Source organism: Oryx dammah, unplaced genomic scaffold (assembly GCF_014754425.2).
Source record: "Oryx dammah isolate SB20612 unplaced genomic scaffold, SCBI_Odam_1.1 HiC_scaffold_2, whole genome shotgun sequence".
Classification (NCBI taxonomy): domain Eukaryota; kingdom Metazoa; phylum Chordata; class Mammalia; order Artiodactyla; family Bovidae; genus Oryx; species Oryx dammah.
In genome coordinates, this window is record NW_024070186.1 from 21801612 (window position 1) to 21816328 (window position 14717).

At 47.5% G+C, this 14717-nt stretch overlaps 1 protein-coding gene across 1 annotated transcript in view; it reads right to left on the bottom strand.

Moving 5' to 3' along the window:
* The window catches only part of RAB6B (RAB6B, member RAS oncogene family), a 57363-nt gene that overhangs the window by 11691 nt on the left and 30955 nt on the right, over positions 1-14717 (bottom strand). Inside the window, exon 3 of the mRNA XM_040232785.1 lies at positions 112-165. Coding sequence (XP_040088719.1) covers positions 112-165 — 54 coding nt within the window. The remainder of the gene's footprint in view (positions 1-111; positions 166-14717) is intronic.

Below are 14717 nucleotides of genomic sequence, written 5' to 3' on the forward strand. Positions count from 1 at the left end.
CACTGCCAGCTCTGGGCAGGCATGCGCTCTTAGTGGTGCCCAGGACAGGCCCCAGGTGACAGGTCCCAGGGAGCCCTCCCTGTCCTCCCAGGTCTCCAGTCAGGCACTCACCGTACGATCCTCCAAGTACATGGTTTTTGACAAGAAGTCAATTCCAATGGTTGCCTGTTAGAGAAGAGGCCAGAACAGTCAAAACTGAAAGGTCTCAGGCAGAGGGGCAAAAGCTGAGTCATCCAGGCAGGGACACAGCCAGCAAAAGGGGTCGTCACCCAGGCCAAGCATTGGGTGGGTTCTATTTTGCTGTCCCACACCCCAACTCAACAGTGAATCCTCGCATCCCTCTTAGAGGAAATGAGATAAATAAGGATGAGGACAGGTTGTTTTGAGTGACACACTCTTTGGAGAGGAAGAGAAAAGTGCTTTGGAAAAAGGATAAGAGAACAAGGGAGGAAGCTTACTTGGGAACAAGGCCACTGGATCTCCTGTCCCACTCAGGTGGGGGCCTGGAGGAGCAGGAGCTGCATGGTCTCCCTGCCCCAGCCTGCTTGTGCCCTGCCTACCTCCTTGCCCCCCAGCCTCCCTTGCAAAAGCCTCTCTCCTCAGACCTGGACTTCAGGTGCCTGGCTTGGGCTCACTGCTGCCCAGGTGGGTGGGCATGGAACAGGAGCAGGGCAGCTTGCCAGTGTAGGGGCAGAGAGCAGCTGGCTTCCCACAGGAGCATCACAACCAGCCACAGCAGCATCTTGCAGGGAAACCCCACTGGCTCTTTTCTACCCAAACCAACACACTGGAAGTCAACTGTCTATGTCACGCCTGTGCTTCCACTCTCCTGGCATCAGGGGAGGCAGCTGGACCAGAGGGAAGGGCCCAGCGCTCAATTGCTGTATGGCCTGAAACAGGCCACCCAACCTTTATGGGCCTCACCAGCACCCAGTGTTTGTGACAGGAGCCAAGATGCTGTCAACGTGGAACAGTCACTGCCACGTAATTAATAACAATGAAGACTCAGACACAGCCTGAATGTCGGGCCACCGGTGAAGTACAGTGTGGTTCATCCATATGATGAAAGCTTGGCATTCATTAAAAATCACATTCTTGAAAAAATATTTAAGGATTTCAGGAAATGATCATTAAGTAGAACCAAGCAGATTACAAAACATCAGCTCGATTAACTCAAGTAGAGATACAAGCATTTTTCATGTTTTCTTAGATGCCGAAGTGAAGGCATGACACACTAAGGCCTTAGTAGTACCAGTGTTCAAGTTCTGACACTATGGGTGATTTTCTTCATTATATTTGTCTCCATTTTCTACAATGGACATATAATAGTTCTAAAAGCAGAATTTAAAGTATTTTTTTTTAAAGATAAGGTTTAAAAAAATAAGCTTAGTTGAATGGAAAATTGACTTCTGACTACAAAAACCTCAACCAAAGAAACCCAAGGAAATAGAAAAGGTCTGCAGGCCCCTAGCTGACTGCAAGCAGGTCTGTGTATACCCCCGACTCCCTCCCATTTCACAAAGGAGTTAAGGTGGCTGCGTCCTCCTGGGAGCTTGCTTTAGTGCAAAGACAGGAAGTGTCAAGGAATCATACAATCCTAGAACATTCATGCTAAACAAATACCTTAGACACAACTCAGTCCTCTACTCTGGAGACCAGGAAAGTTAAAGCCTATCCCTACTGTGACTCTGCCAACCAATGGCAGAGATAAGAGGATCGGCGTGAAATCTTGGCATCACTTGGGCACTTTCAACCCCAGCTTTGTACACCTTTCCAGCATGGTGTGGCCGCTGGGGAATGTGGAATTGACGAGCTGCTTGTGGAATGAGCTTTGTTCCTTAACAGCTACATTACGTCCATTTTATTAGTATATGTTAGAGCAACGATCCTTGTCTGCTGATACCCACAAGGAGAAATGTACAGAGCAGGTGGACATCCCTCAACTCCAGAGCTCAGTGGATTCCCCAGCGACTGCCAAGCTCCTTCCATAAAGTGACCCTTGAGCTAAAAACCAGGTTCATGACCTCAAGATTGGTGACAGGGACTGGTGGCTGTCCCCAACATGAAGTCTCTCTTTATACAGTATTAGGGCTCCAGCCATAAAGATGAACTCATAGCTGCCCCAAGTAAAGACAATGTTTCTCAGCTTTCCTTGTAGCTGGGTGGCTAAGTTCTGGTCAATGGGATGTGAAGGTGACATGTGTACCTTCTGAGATGGGTTCCTCATGGGAGGCGGGATGTACACATAGCTGTCCCTTGCCCTTGCCCACTGCTTGGAATAAAAACAGGTGATAATAAGTCATACTGGCCCATCTAGGTGAGAGTGACAGAGTACTGATGACTGGTGAACAAGACAGAGGAAGCCTGAGTTCCTGCCCTGTAGAGCTTGTCTCTGCAGTCTGAAACTCTTAGACTACTGTGTGACAGAGAACTGAACTATCTTGCCTAAGCCACAGTTATTTGGGGTTTCTTTCTAATATACCTTAGCTCTGACCTAACTAATAGAGCAAAGAACCACAGAGAAACATACCCCTAAAGGGTAGGCAGCATGGATGGTGATGGTGATGTTCCTGATGATGATGTAAGAACAATTCCGTTTCACCTCATATGTGCTTCCATGGAGGACAGAGAAGTCACCAGATGACATGACAAGGATTGTGCCATGTGGATCAGGCCCTAGTAAGCTCAACTCAGTGGCCTCCATAATCATAAAAGCCATCTACTGAACACTCACATACTTTATTACCGCTAACAACAGTCTGACCAAGTCAGCAGTAATAATGAGTCAGGCTAAAAGGACCAACTTCCTATCTCTCCGGCTCTCTCCCACCTTTAGTCCCACTTTCATGCTTCTTTTTATATCAGAGAAATATCTGCCACTCTCTTAGACCTCTTCTGGCCACACTTTCCACCCAACCATGCTGCTGAGCCACTGCAACAAGCCCTTCCCGCAACCTGGTGCCAAAGCACGTGTCCTTGGACACAGCTGAGCCATCAGCTCTGCTTAAAAACGTCTCCCTAAATTCTGCTTCCGATGATGATTAAATAATTTGTTTTAAACTAACCCACCCAAGCTGCTGCTGCTGCTGCTAAGTCACTTCATTCGTGTCCAACTCTGTGCGACCCCAGAGACAGCAGCCCACCAGGCTCCCCCATCCCTGGGATTCTCCAGGCAAGAACACTGGATTGGGTTGCCATTTCCTTCTCCAATGCATGAAAGTGAAAGGTGAAAGTGAAGTCGTTCCTCCACCCATGGGATTTTCCAGGCAAGAGTACTAGAGTGGGTTGCCATTGCTTTCTCCAAACCCACCCAAGACAACTATTATAAACCCTGGATAAGTACAAGAAATAATTTGCAATCACTGAAAAGTGACCCAAACAGGCAGACAAATCGAGGGGTTATAATCTCTACAGGAAGGGAAGAAAACAAAGTGAGATCTTATACTTGACCAGCTTTTCCCCTGAGGTAGTTCTCTAGTCCCACCAAGTTAGAAGGACTTGGTAACACCTCAGGCTTTTCATTAGAACCCCAGAAGGGTCAGCTTTGGGAGAAAGGACATCATCTCAGAAATAAGGGTTATATCAGAGGACTAAGGGAAAAACAAAAAGAGACCTATCTTATAAAAAAAAAAACTTTAAACGTGGTAAGTAAACCCTTTAAAAAAAATTAGTTGCACATAATTTAATGCCCTATTGAAATAAAATTCAATACTTTTCAGAGGAAGGTAATAGAATTCAAGAATCTAAAACGTATTATTCACAATGTCCACTACACTATGAGAAAGGATTTGACATGAAGAAGCAGGAGGTTTAAGCCAATAATTGAGGGTAAAAAAAACCCAACAGAAACATATCTAGATGACCCAGACATTGGATTAACAGACAAAGACTTTAAAATAATTATTATAAATGCACTAAAAATGTAGAGGAAAAAGATGAATATAATGGGTGAATTTCAAGAGATATAGAGAGAATAAAATAAAACCCAGAAATCTTTTCTGAAAAATATTTATTTATTTGGCTGCACCAGGTCTGAGCTGTGGCCTGTAGGATCTTTTAGTTGTGGCATATGGGATCCAGTTCCCTGGGCAGGAATTGAATCCAGGTCCCTGCATTTGGAATATGGAGTCTTAGCTACTGGACCACCAGGGAAGTCCCCAAATCCATAAATATTAACACAAAAAAACCCACAATACCTGAAATAAAAATCCCCTGGGTTTGACTAATAGCAGCTAGGACACTTCAGAGGAAAGGGCAGTAAACTTGAAGAGAGATCAAAAGAAATTGTTCAAATTGAAGCTCAGATTTTGAAAAGATAAATTTAAAATGAATAGAACTTCAAGCACAATATAAAAGACAATATGCACTTGGGGTTTCAGAAAGAGTAAAGACAAAAGCAAAACAAAAAATGCATCATAGCCAGATACTTCTTCAATTTGACTAGAAACATCAGCGCACAGCTTCAAGAAGCTCAGTGACCCTAAAACAGGATACAGACAAAGAAAATCACACCCATCCAAGTCATAGTCAAATTGCTCAAAACTAAAGATAAAGAGAAAACCTTGACAGCAGCTAGGAAACAATGACAGGAATGATGGTTGGTTTCCCTTCAGAAACAATTGAGGGCAGAAGACGATGGAACAACACCCTTAAAATTCTAAAAGAAACCACCACCACCATCCCTATCTTGTCAGCCCAGAATTCTACAGCTAGTGAAGATTTCCTTCAACAGTGAGGGCAAAACAGAAACATTTTCAGATAAGGGAAAGCTGTGATGATTTGTCACCAGTGAGGCATTATTATGAGAAATACTTCAGGCTGAAGGGAAATTTTACAGATGGAAGTTTGGATCTTTAAAGAAGGAATCTAGGAGCACAAGAAAAGGTAAGTCTGTGGGTAAATATAAACACAAGTGACTTGTCCTTGACCACCTCCTACTTCTATCCATATTAGCAATAATTCATAACATCCTCCCATCTGCTTTGCCCCATTTCATCTTCAGTGAGACTTACTCTCAGAAGATGGCCTCAACTCTTACTTTATACTAGGTACAAACCACTTCATTCCTTGCTTTTCCCCCTCTAATAATAATAATTACTGTTGTTACAATGACTAAACATCTGAGTGCTTATCATGTGCCAGGCATTGTCCTAAGGGCTTTATATGTATTAATTAACTTATGTTCACTTGTTATGAGTTATATTCTTTAGTATTTGTACATTTCTGCTGAGAAAACTGAGTAAAGTTGATCCCTTAACAACGTAGGGGTTAGATTTCCACACAGTGGAAAATCAGCATATAACTCATAGTTGGCCCTTTGTATATGTACTTCGATTCTTCTGTTCAACCAACAGCAGATGGGGAAATTCTGTAGCATTTAATACTGAAAGCAATTGCATAAAAGTGCACCAGCCCAGTTCAAACTCATATTATTCAAGGGTTAACTGCATTTGAGACGTTAAATTCCTTACCCAGCATCAACAGCTGGAAATGGGAGAACCAGGATTCAAAGGTATTTGCAAAGATGTCTATGAGTGTCCACCTGTATTCCCATCCCTCCAGGTGCTGAGCATTTGCTCCTTCTTTCAAAGCAAGCCTCTCCCTGGGTTCTCTTGGCTCTGACCCTCTCGGCCATCAAGGATCTTTTCTGTCTGCAACCTTTCATTCTCCACTCACTCTTTCCTTTCATCCAAGAAACATTCTTAAAATTCTTGCATTAAAAAAAAAAAAATCGGTCCCTGTCACTAAGAGGCTCTCTAGCTTTCTGCCAATCTCTCGCCTCCATTCCACTGGTATGCTTCTTGGGAAAGGGCCCCAAACCAGCTGTCCCCACCTCTTCTCCTCCCACCCACTGCTCAGTCAGGGTGCTCTGGTTCCTGACCCCCTGCTCACTGAGGCTGCTCTGGCTGTGATTGTCATGGCCATTCGTCTCCAAATTATAAGAACACTACAGGCCAGACTCTACTAGTGATAGATGAACTTGACCCAGTGGAACAGTCCTCTTCCTTGACACTCTGGCTTCCTTATCTTTCATGACATGACTCATTTCTGGCTCCTCCTGCCTCCCTAATTGCTGTTCCTCATTGGCCTCTTACAGGATCCTCTTCATTTCTCTGTCCTTAAACCACTGGCATTCCCAGCTGTTTTGTGTCAGGTACCTCATTTACATCCCAATTTACATCCCAATCTACATCCCAGGCCTCACCTCCATCCTGAGCCCCAGATCCAGGTCGCTTACTGAACATGTCCATCCACGGGTCTTCTAGACCCCTCACTAAACATAGTGTGTCCCATAAGGAGCCCACTCTCCTCTCCTGGCTTACTTCTACTTTCCCCATCTCCATGAAAGGACCTCCACCTCTGTAGGTGCCCAAGCCTCCGGAAGCCCTCCTGAGTTCTTCCCTTGTTCTCAAGCCTTCTTCCCTTGTTCTCACAGTCCACTTCCTCACAGTCCACTCCCTCACAGCGGAGGATCACTGAGCTGACACTTTGCCTCCAGAGTGTTTTCAACTGCCAGTTTCTCTCCATTCCCACCATCACTGCCCCAGTTCAGTCCCCCAACCTCTTTTACCTGAATAGCTGCAACAGCGTCCTAACTCATCTCTCTGCCCCCAGGTTCTCCCCTGGAAAAATTTTTAAATTTATTTATTTATTTTTGGCTATTCTGGGTCTTCGTGGCTACATGCAGGCTTTTGCTAGCTGTGGCGAGCAGGGGCTGCACTCCAGTTACAGTGTGAAGGCTTCTCATTGTGGCATCTTCTCTTGTTGTGGAGCACAGGTTTCAGGAGTTGCAGCTTGTGGTCTCTAAAGTATCTGTGGTGCACAGGTTTAGCTGTTCTGCAGCATGTGGAATCTTCCCAGACCAGGGATCAAACCCATGTCCCCTGCATTGGCAGGCAGATTCCTAACCACTGGACCACCAGGGAAGTCCCTCTCCTGGATAATTAATCTTTCGCATAGCACCAGCGTTATCTTCCTAAAACGTAAATCTTACCATATGACTCCCTACTGCCTCCAGGAAACCATATAAATGCTTGAGCTTGGCCTGCACAGAGCCTACTCCTAGCTTCCCCTCTTTCATCTCATTCCCTGCTTGCCCAGCTTGTACTTTACCCTTTAGCAATAAGACTGTGGTCAGGACTGTTACACACATGTCACTTTGTGTTTCTGTGCATTTGCTAATGCTGTTCCCCGCCTTTTCGAATGCTCTTTCACAAGGTTAAAAATTAGTCAGAGATCAAGATCCACTCCTTTGCAAGTCATTTTCCAAGCCCTCAAGTTGGCCTCGGGGCCCCTCTTCTAACAGTTTCTCTACTAAACTGGAAAGATCTCACGTTGGTCAGTTTCTCCCACTGGCCAGTGATTTGGTAATTCTCAACATGTAGTCCATGGACCACTTGCCTCAGAATCACATCAGAAGCTTGTTAAATATGCAGGTTGCTGGATCCAGCCCAGACAGACAGAATCATAATCTCTGGGATGTCAGTCTGGGAATCAGAATTCCAGACAAGCCCTTGGATAACTCATTTGAGGAATAAAGTTTGCAAAGAGCTGTGCAGACTCTGAGCTCCTGCTATAATTGGTCTGAGGAGGCTATGGTACCCAGAAGGAGGGGCAGATTCCCTGCCCGAGGTGAGAGACAAGGAGATGCCCATGCCTGCAGAAGAAGGGACTAATCATGGATGAAGAAACCAAGGCTCACTCAGGCTTGAGGTCGTCCAGGTAGGGTGGCAGAGGCAGGGTTAGGGCCCAGGTTTCCCTGACTGCAAAGCCCCTCCTCCTGACACTTGAGCTGTATTCCCTCTGCTTCCGGAAGTCCCTTCATTTCTGAAGCTGTCATTGAGTGTGTGTGTGGGAGTCACATCCTGTCTGGCTCCTTAGTGTCAAAATCTGTGGTCTTTGGCCATAGCTTGGCAGAGTCCACCTAAAAGGAAGTTCATTTGCATTTCAACAACAAGAAAAGTCAGCTAAGGGCAGAACAGAAACAAGAACTTTTAAGATGGCCTTGATTACCAGAAATTTTCTAGCTCCTCAGCATCATTTATTTTTCCAGACACAAGGCGTAAGCAGCTGGCCCTACACTACTGCCAGCTCTAGCCCATCACTTCCAGACAGGCCAGATCTACAGGGAGAAGGCAGTAATGGTCTTCCCCGGGCAGCTCCTTTCTGGCATATGGTGTAAGTAAGTAATACTCATTCACTTATCACTCTTGAGAGCTTACTATGTGTGATTCGCAGACCAAAATAGACTCTGGTCCCTGTGTATAAGGAGCTGTTCACGCTCCTGGAATGCTCTTCCACATGGTTAACACCTATTCAGAGTTCAGGATTCAGCCTTGAATTTCCAAACTTGTGGAGAAGCTAAGATGAGCACACAGAACTAATCAGAACACAGATTAGACAGATGGGAAGGACTATTGTAATTGAGGGGCACTAAGAGGAGGGGGCTTCCCATGTGGCACTAGTGGTAGAGAACCCGCCTGCCCATGTGAGAGACATAAGAGACGCAGATTCAATCCCTGGGTGGGGAAGATTCCCTGGAGGAGGGCATGGCAACCCACTCCATGGACAGAGAAGCCTGGCGGGCTACAGTCCACAGAGTTGGCACAACTGAAGCAACTGAGCAGGCATGCATGCAGGAGGAGGGAGAAGTAGTGGATTGGAGGCATGGGGAAGTAAATCCCAGACAGAGGGAAGAGGGGTTCTGATTTTGGCCTTGGCAGGATTCCTATCAGACCAACCATCCTGCAGACTACAATGATAAACTCTGAGCAAAATGTAACCACTCCCTGAAGGCACTTACAAACACGGGCACTTACAAACACGTGGAATCTAGAGGGAAGTCAAAAACTTAAGGGAATGGCTCTGGGTGAGCCTCCTGTTTTTATGATTGTTTATTCACCTGAAGGCAGTCCCAGCTGGAGCTGAGGGGTGAGGGCCAACATTTGGCAAGAAACCCATAGTCTTATTGGTTAAAAATGAAAGAACAGGTCATAAAACTATCACAGCAGCTAGAAAATGCGGAAAATCCTGGAGATGAGAAAGCCACAGACAGGGCACCCCAAATTCTGCATGAAAATGCTACTCAAATCCCTGGCCCAAAGAGACCATAAGCAGCTTAAGACTGAAAACCAGACAGACAGGCAAACAAAGGCGAACGGAACTTTAAATTGCTGCCTACCACAGGGAGGAGAATTGAAAATCTGGGTTCAACGAATATTATTTCAAAGGAACAAGCAGAATCCATAGTCTTAATCACAATGTGCAGTATACAACTCAAAACGACTATACAGTGAAAGCCATATTCAATAAAAAAAAGGAATAAATGGAGACTAACCTTGAGGTGACCCAGATGCTGAAAGCAGCAAGCATTTTTAGATAGCTAATATAATTATGCTCAAGCATATAAAGAAAAATATGCTCACAATGAACGCCCAGATTTTAAAATTTCAGCAGAAAAAGAGAAACTTTAAAGAAGCAAATACAAATTTAGAACAAAAAATACAATATCTGAAGTTTTAAAATGCTTAACAGTAGAGAGCAAATGACAGATGAGTCAGTAAATTTGAAAACAGATCAACAGGAATTGTTTGAAAGGATAATATGAGAACACCAGACAAAAAGAACAACTAGCTACCCAGGCAGGCCATGGGCTTCCCTCATAGCTCCGTTAGTAAAGAATCTGCCTGCAGTACAGGAGACCCAGGTTCAATTCCTAGGTCGGGAAGATCCCCTGGAGAGGGACATGGCAACCCACTCCAGTATTCTTGCCTGGAGAATCCCATGAACAGAGGAGCCTGGCAGGCCACAGTTCATGGGGTCGCAAGAGTCAGACATGACTTAGCGACTAAACCACCACCACAGGCAGGTCACATCCTCCTACAAAAGGCCCCAGAAATCTTGCTGATTTCCTGTTACGTGCCACAACCTCCACTCCCTCCAAAGTTCAGCAGAGGTCCTGCAGTGTCTGTGTACTGATGGGAACATGTGTATGAATGTGTGTGAGTATACATATGAGTGGAGACACACAGGTGTGCATGCAACTATGTATGTGCAGGTGGAAAGAAACAGACGTAAAAAGATTGTGAGGGATGAGTGTGAGGTGAGATGGGGAGGAAGTCATTTCTGCTTTGAAGGTAAAGCCCAGATCAGTGATACGCACACAGCCCTGGTGATGCCAGAGGCCAAGGCACTGAGGTGACCAGGAGCCTCCACGGGGGAGGAGGACAGATTTCTGACGACAAACCTAGACGCTCTATCAATGCCGCCTGGGGCGGAGCACGGCCAGCCCTGGAGGATCTGGCAGGCAGCTAGCTGAGTGCCTCATCCAAATGGGTCCTTGGTCTGTTTTCAGGGACCTCTGCTGGTGCCTTAATGGGCTTGTCCTGGAATAATGACAGCCTCTTTGACCTTCAGCTTCCCATCTCTAAAATGGGGACAATCATAACTTCCTTCAAGGACTCTTGGATCAAGTGAGTTAGAGTATGTGAAGGTACTCTGTACAAACAAAATGAGGACTGACTGATGGTAGGATTTCCAAGAGAAGCTGTAGAAGAAACCCACCCACTCAACCTACAGGAGACCCTCCAATAACTCTTCTCAGGCTGGTTTTGTGAAACATAGCCTCATGAGAGAGGCCGTCACAGGATGAAAGTGAACTGTGGGATCAAGTGTTTCCAGGAAAGGTTTCATGTTCCAGCCCGTAGTGGGGGGCCATAAAGCACACTGACACAGTAAAGGCTCTGAGAAGCCCTGCACGGAAGAATCAGGAACAATTTCATGTAATCCGATGTTTCCCAAACTCTCGGTCCTGGGAACCTTGGTGTTTATAATTGCTATTCACATCCCAGTAAATGAGTGTTCACAGAGCTTCAAGAAAGGCTGGCCTTCAGAGAAATGAGTTCCAAAGGAATCACAGCATTCATTCTCTGTATTCTGTTTCCTCTTATGAAGTAGGCAGTGAATTATTCTTGCTGGGAACTATTCCACAAAGATGTAAAGAGGATATCAAGATAACAAGAGCAGCAGGCCTGCCTCTGGGGACTCTCCATGACCCCCACGATCCTTCCCTCCCTTCCCCTCCTTGGCTGTGCTGGGTGAGCCCCCTCTACTGCGTGATGCCCTTCCAAGGGAGCCAGACTGCACTGCTGTAGTTAGATCACCCCAAACCTGGCAGTGCTTATTTATTCTTTTAATATTGCCAACTGTACTGCTTATGAAAAATGACAGGCACTTCATCTTATACAAAAAAGGAGGGACCTTAACAAGACAGATTTCGTAGTTGCATCCATGTTTATCTTCTTCCGCAGGTATGTTAACTAGTGTTAACAGGGGCTCAGACACACAGTGAAGAATGATGGCATATTATACGCCTCCCTCTGCACTAAAGCTCCCACTGGCCCAGCACATGCCCAAGGAAAGAGATGTTTCCTGAGGCACTTGTTGAAATCGTTTTTGCTATGTGCATTTATTATGAAATGTAATTTTGCATCCACTTTCTGACAAGACACAGTAATAAAATCTGTGGTAGAAATTTGCATGGTAATTTGCATAAGTTGACTCGAGATTCTCTTCTCAGGAAAAGAAATCATGAAAAGAAATGTATGCATGTCTTCTTTCAGCCTTGGCCAGGCCTTGGCCCATGGCTGGGGAAGCATCTTGGCAAGTGGCAGAAAGCAGCTGGGCATGGCAGGCCCTTGACAATGAAGCTGCTGTTTATGCCCTGCACCACCAACCCTCAGAGGAGAGTATCAGGGTAAAGTCATGCAAATGAGCATGCAAATGAAGCTGGTGAAACTTAGGGATTCAGACCAGCAAATGGGTGCCGTGGGGGAGGGAGACAGCAGCTTCAGGAAAACATGCTGGGCAGGGTCTGGCCTGGCCAGCAGCTCAACCAAGTACCTTGGGGGAGGGGCAGTTGGCTGGAAGGCCACAGGGCAGGTACCTGGATTCTTTCCAATACTTTAGCCTCAAAGGTTACACAGTCCCCATAGCCACTTTCCTCCCAGTGGGAACTGGCTTGTGCTAGTCATCAACCAATATAAATATGTATTGATTGCTCTTTCATTTCCTGACTGTGCTCTAAAATATCAACCAACAATATATACTTTCCAACTTTAAACAAGGGGTTGTATGCGTGCATGCAAGTCGCTTCAGTCATGTCTTTGCAGCCCCATGGACTGTAGCCCGCCAGGCTCCTCTGTCCATGGGATTCCCCAAGCAAGCGTACTGGAGTGGGTTGCCATGCCCTCCTCCAGGGGATCTTCCTGACCCAAGCGTTGAACCCACATTGCTTATGTCTCCTGCATTGACAGGCAGGTTCTTTACCACTGGTGCCACCTGGGAAGCCCATATAAGGGGTTCAGTCAGTCAGTCAGTTGGTTCAGTCGCTCAGTCGTGTCCGACTCTTTGCGACCCCATGAATCTCAGCATGCCAAGCCTCCCTGTCCATCACCAAGAAATAAGGGGTTAAGTTTCATCAAAATTAGTCAGTTCTTCCAAAAGCTACACCGATGCCGAGGGATGTGTGGCCTGAAGCTCCCTGAGAGCTCTCCCACAGGCTCACAAATGCACAAGCCCTCTCCTTGGCTCTCAGGGAGAAAGAGGTTCTGGGGGGAGGACTTTTAAGTGCATCTACAAGTAACCCACAAAGTAAATTAGGAAGGATTACTAAAACCCGCTCCAGTGTTCTTGCCTGGAGAATCCCAGGCACAGGGAAGCCTGGTGGGCTGCTGTCTATGGGATCGCACAGAGTCGGACACGACTGAAGCGACTTAGCAGCAGCAGCAACTAAAACCTGGGCCAGAGTTGTACGATGGGGCCACTTCACTTATGAACACTATAGCAGGTGCTATTGGACTCCCCTAATACCAACTGGCAACCTCCTACTCCCTTGTAGGCCTGGAAACTGTAAAAGAAAAACTGCTTTCCCAGCCTCTCTAGAGGGTAATGGTGATCAGGTGACTCGGTGAGTGAGTGAGTGAGTGAGTGAGTGAGTGAAGTCCCTCCCCTGTCTCCTCAGGTGCCAGGTGGTTACCTGAACGCCACCTAAGCACACGTGGCCTCTTGGATTCTATGGAGAAAGGCCTTTCCTCCTGGCCCTTCGCCTGCTGCCTACAATCTGACCCAGGAAACTCATCAGCTCTTAAGGGTTCAGGGATCCAGATCCTGCCAGCCCTTCCTGGGCCCACTCACATAACAGCCATTTTCAAACATCTTCACTTGGCTGTTCACCATTACTCCCCACTCGGCTTTTCGTTTCCCTTTGTGTTGATGGTACTGATACTTTTCCGGGGTGTCTGGACAGAAACCCAGGGCCCACTCAAGCCTCTCCCTCCTCTGTACCCCACAGGCCTACTCTGCTCGCTCGCCCCTCCCACGGTTCTGTGTGTCCAGCCCCGGCTTGGCCCAGGCCCCTTCACTCAGCCCTGTGTGACTGAGGAGTGATGCCCCTCCCTGCCCTTCCACTCGCAGAGCTGCCCCAAGTCTGTGGGCCCTGCTGCAACTGCCATCCTGCCCTGGCCCAGGCCCCCAGGCCTGTCTCCTACAAACGCTGGCTTCTTTGATTCCCATCAGAGCCAACCTTCAGGAAGCCACAGTAGTTCTCCATGAGCCCAAACCCCACCGAGCTTCTAGGGCCGCTAAAGCCTCATCAGCAGGATCCCAGATAGGTCTGGTGGGGAACCCTGCTCTGCATGCCCAGGTCCTCATGCCAGCCCCTTGGGGCCTCAGGCAAGTTCAGCCTCAGACATGGCCGGGGGTGGGGGGACTCGCTGTCACACAGGATGAGGTGGAACACCCTCTACCCTCCATGCCCTGCCTCAGGGCACAGCCAGATTCTGTGGCAACAAAGAGTAAGCACGTGGTAAACATGTGTTGTCAGAGTACGTGAGCAGGGGAGGGGCCCAGGAGACAGAGCCAGAGATGCAGCAAGGGTGGGAGTGAGGGAGTCAGTCCTGAGAACTGTCTGGGCACCTCAGCCAATGAAGGCGAGGCGGGAGGGCCCTGGGCTACAGGGCTGACACATGAGGTATGAGTGGGCAGCGCTGGGGAGTGATCACCACGCAGGGGACAACTGGGAGCACCCCCAGAGCCCTCGGGGTTGGCATCTACTTCCCAGGTGTCTCTGCCATCATGCTAAGAAAAACTCACATTTCCCTCTCTCCATCTCCAGAGAATTTATTAAAATGAGCCTGTGTACACAGAGAATTGGAGCCCCAGCCTCCCAGCCTAATGACCATTTTAGAAGGTATTAGGAAAGAAATTCCACCTGCAGTCAAAAAAAAAAAAAGAAGTCAGAAAAGCCTGTAGGGGGGAGGGCATTTGGGCTTTCATTGCTTGTTTCCACAACATTGGACATTGACACTGGGCCACTGTGGCAACTTAGTGTGATGGGGTCTAAAAATCAAGGCAGACAGTCCCTCCTGAAGCCACTGTGGGATGAAGAGGCACCTCACACCAGTGTGGGCAGGCCCTGTGAGGGCCCATGAGCACAGCACTGAATCTGAGGCGTCCGGGCCTCAGCCAAGCCAAGAGCCCATCCGGCAGCCAGAGCAAGAGGTGTTCCTGTAGAGCTGGGAGGACGGCGTACTGGGGACAGGGAGCTGCAGAGGGGCACAGAGCAGGGCACGGCCCCACCACGGGGCACAGAGCAGAGCACGGCCCCACCACGGGGCACAGAGCATGAGGACTGCCCCATCACGGGGCACAGAGCAGGG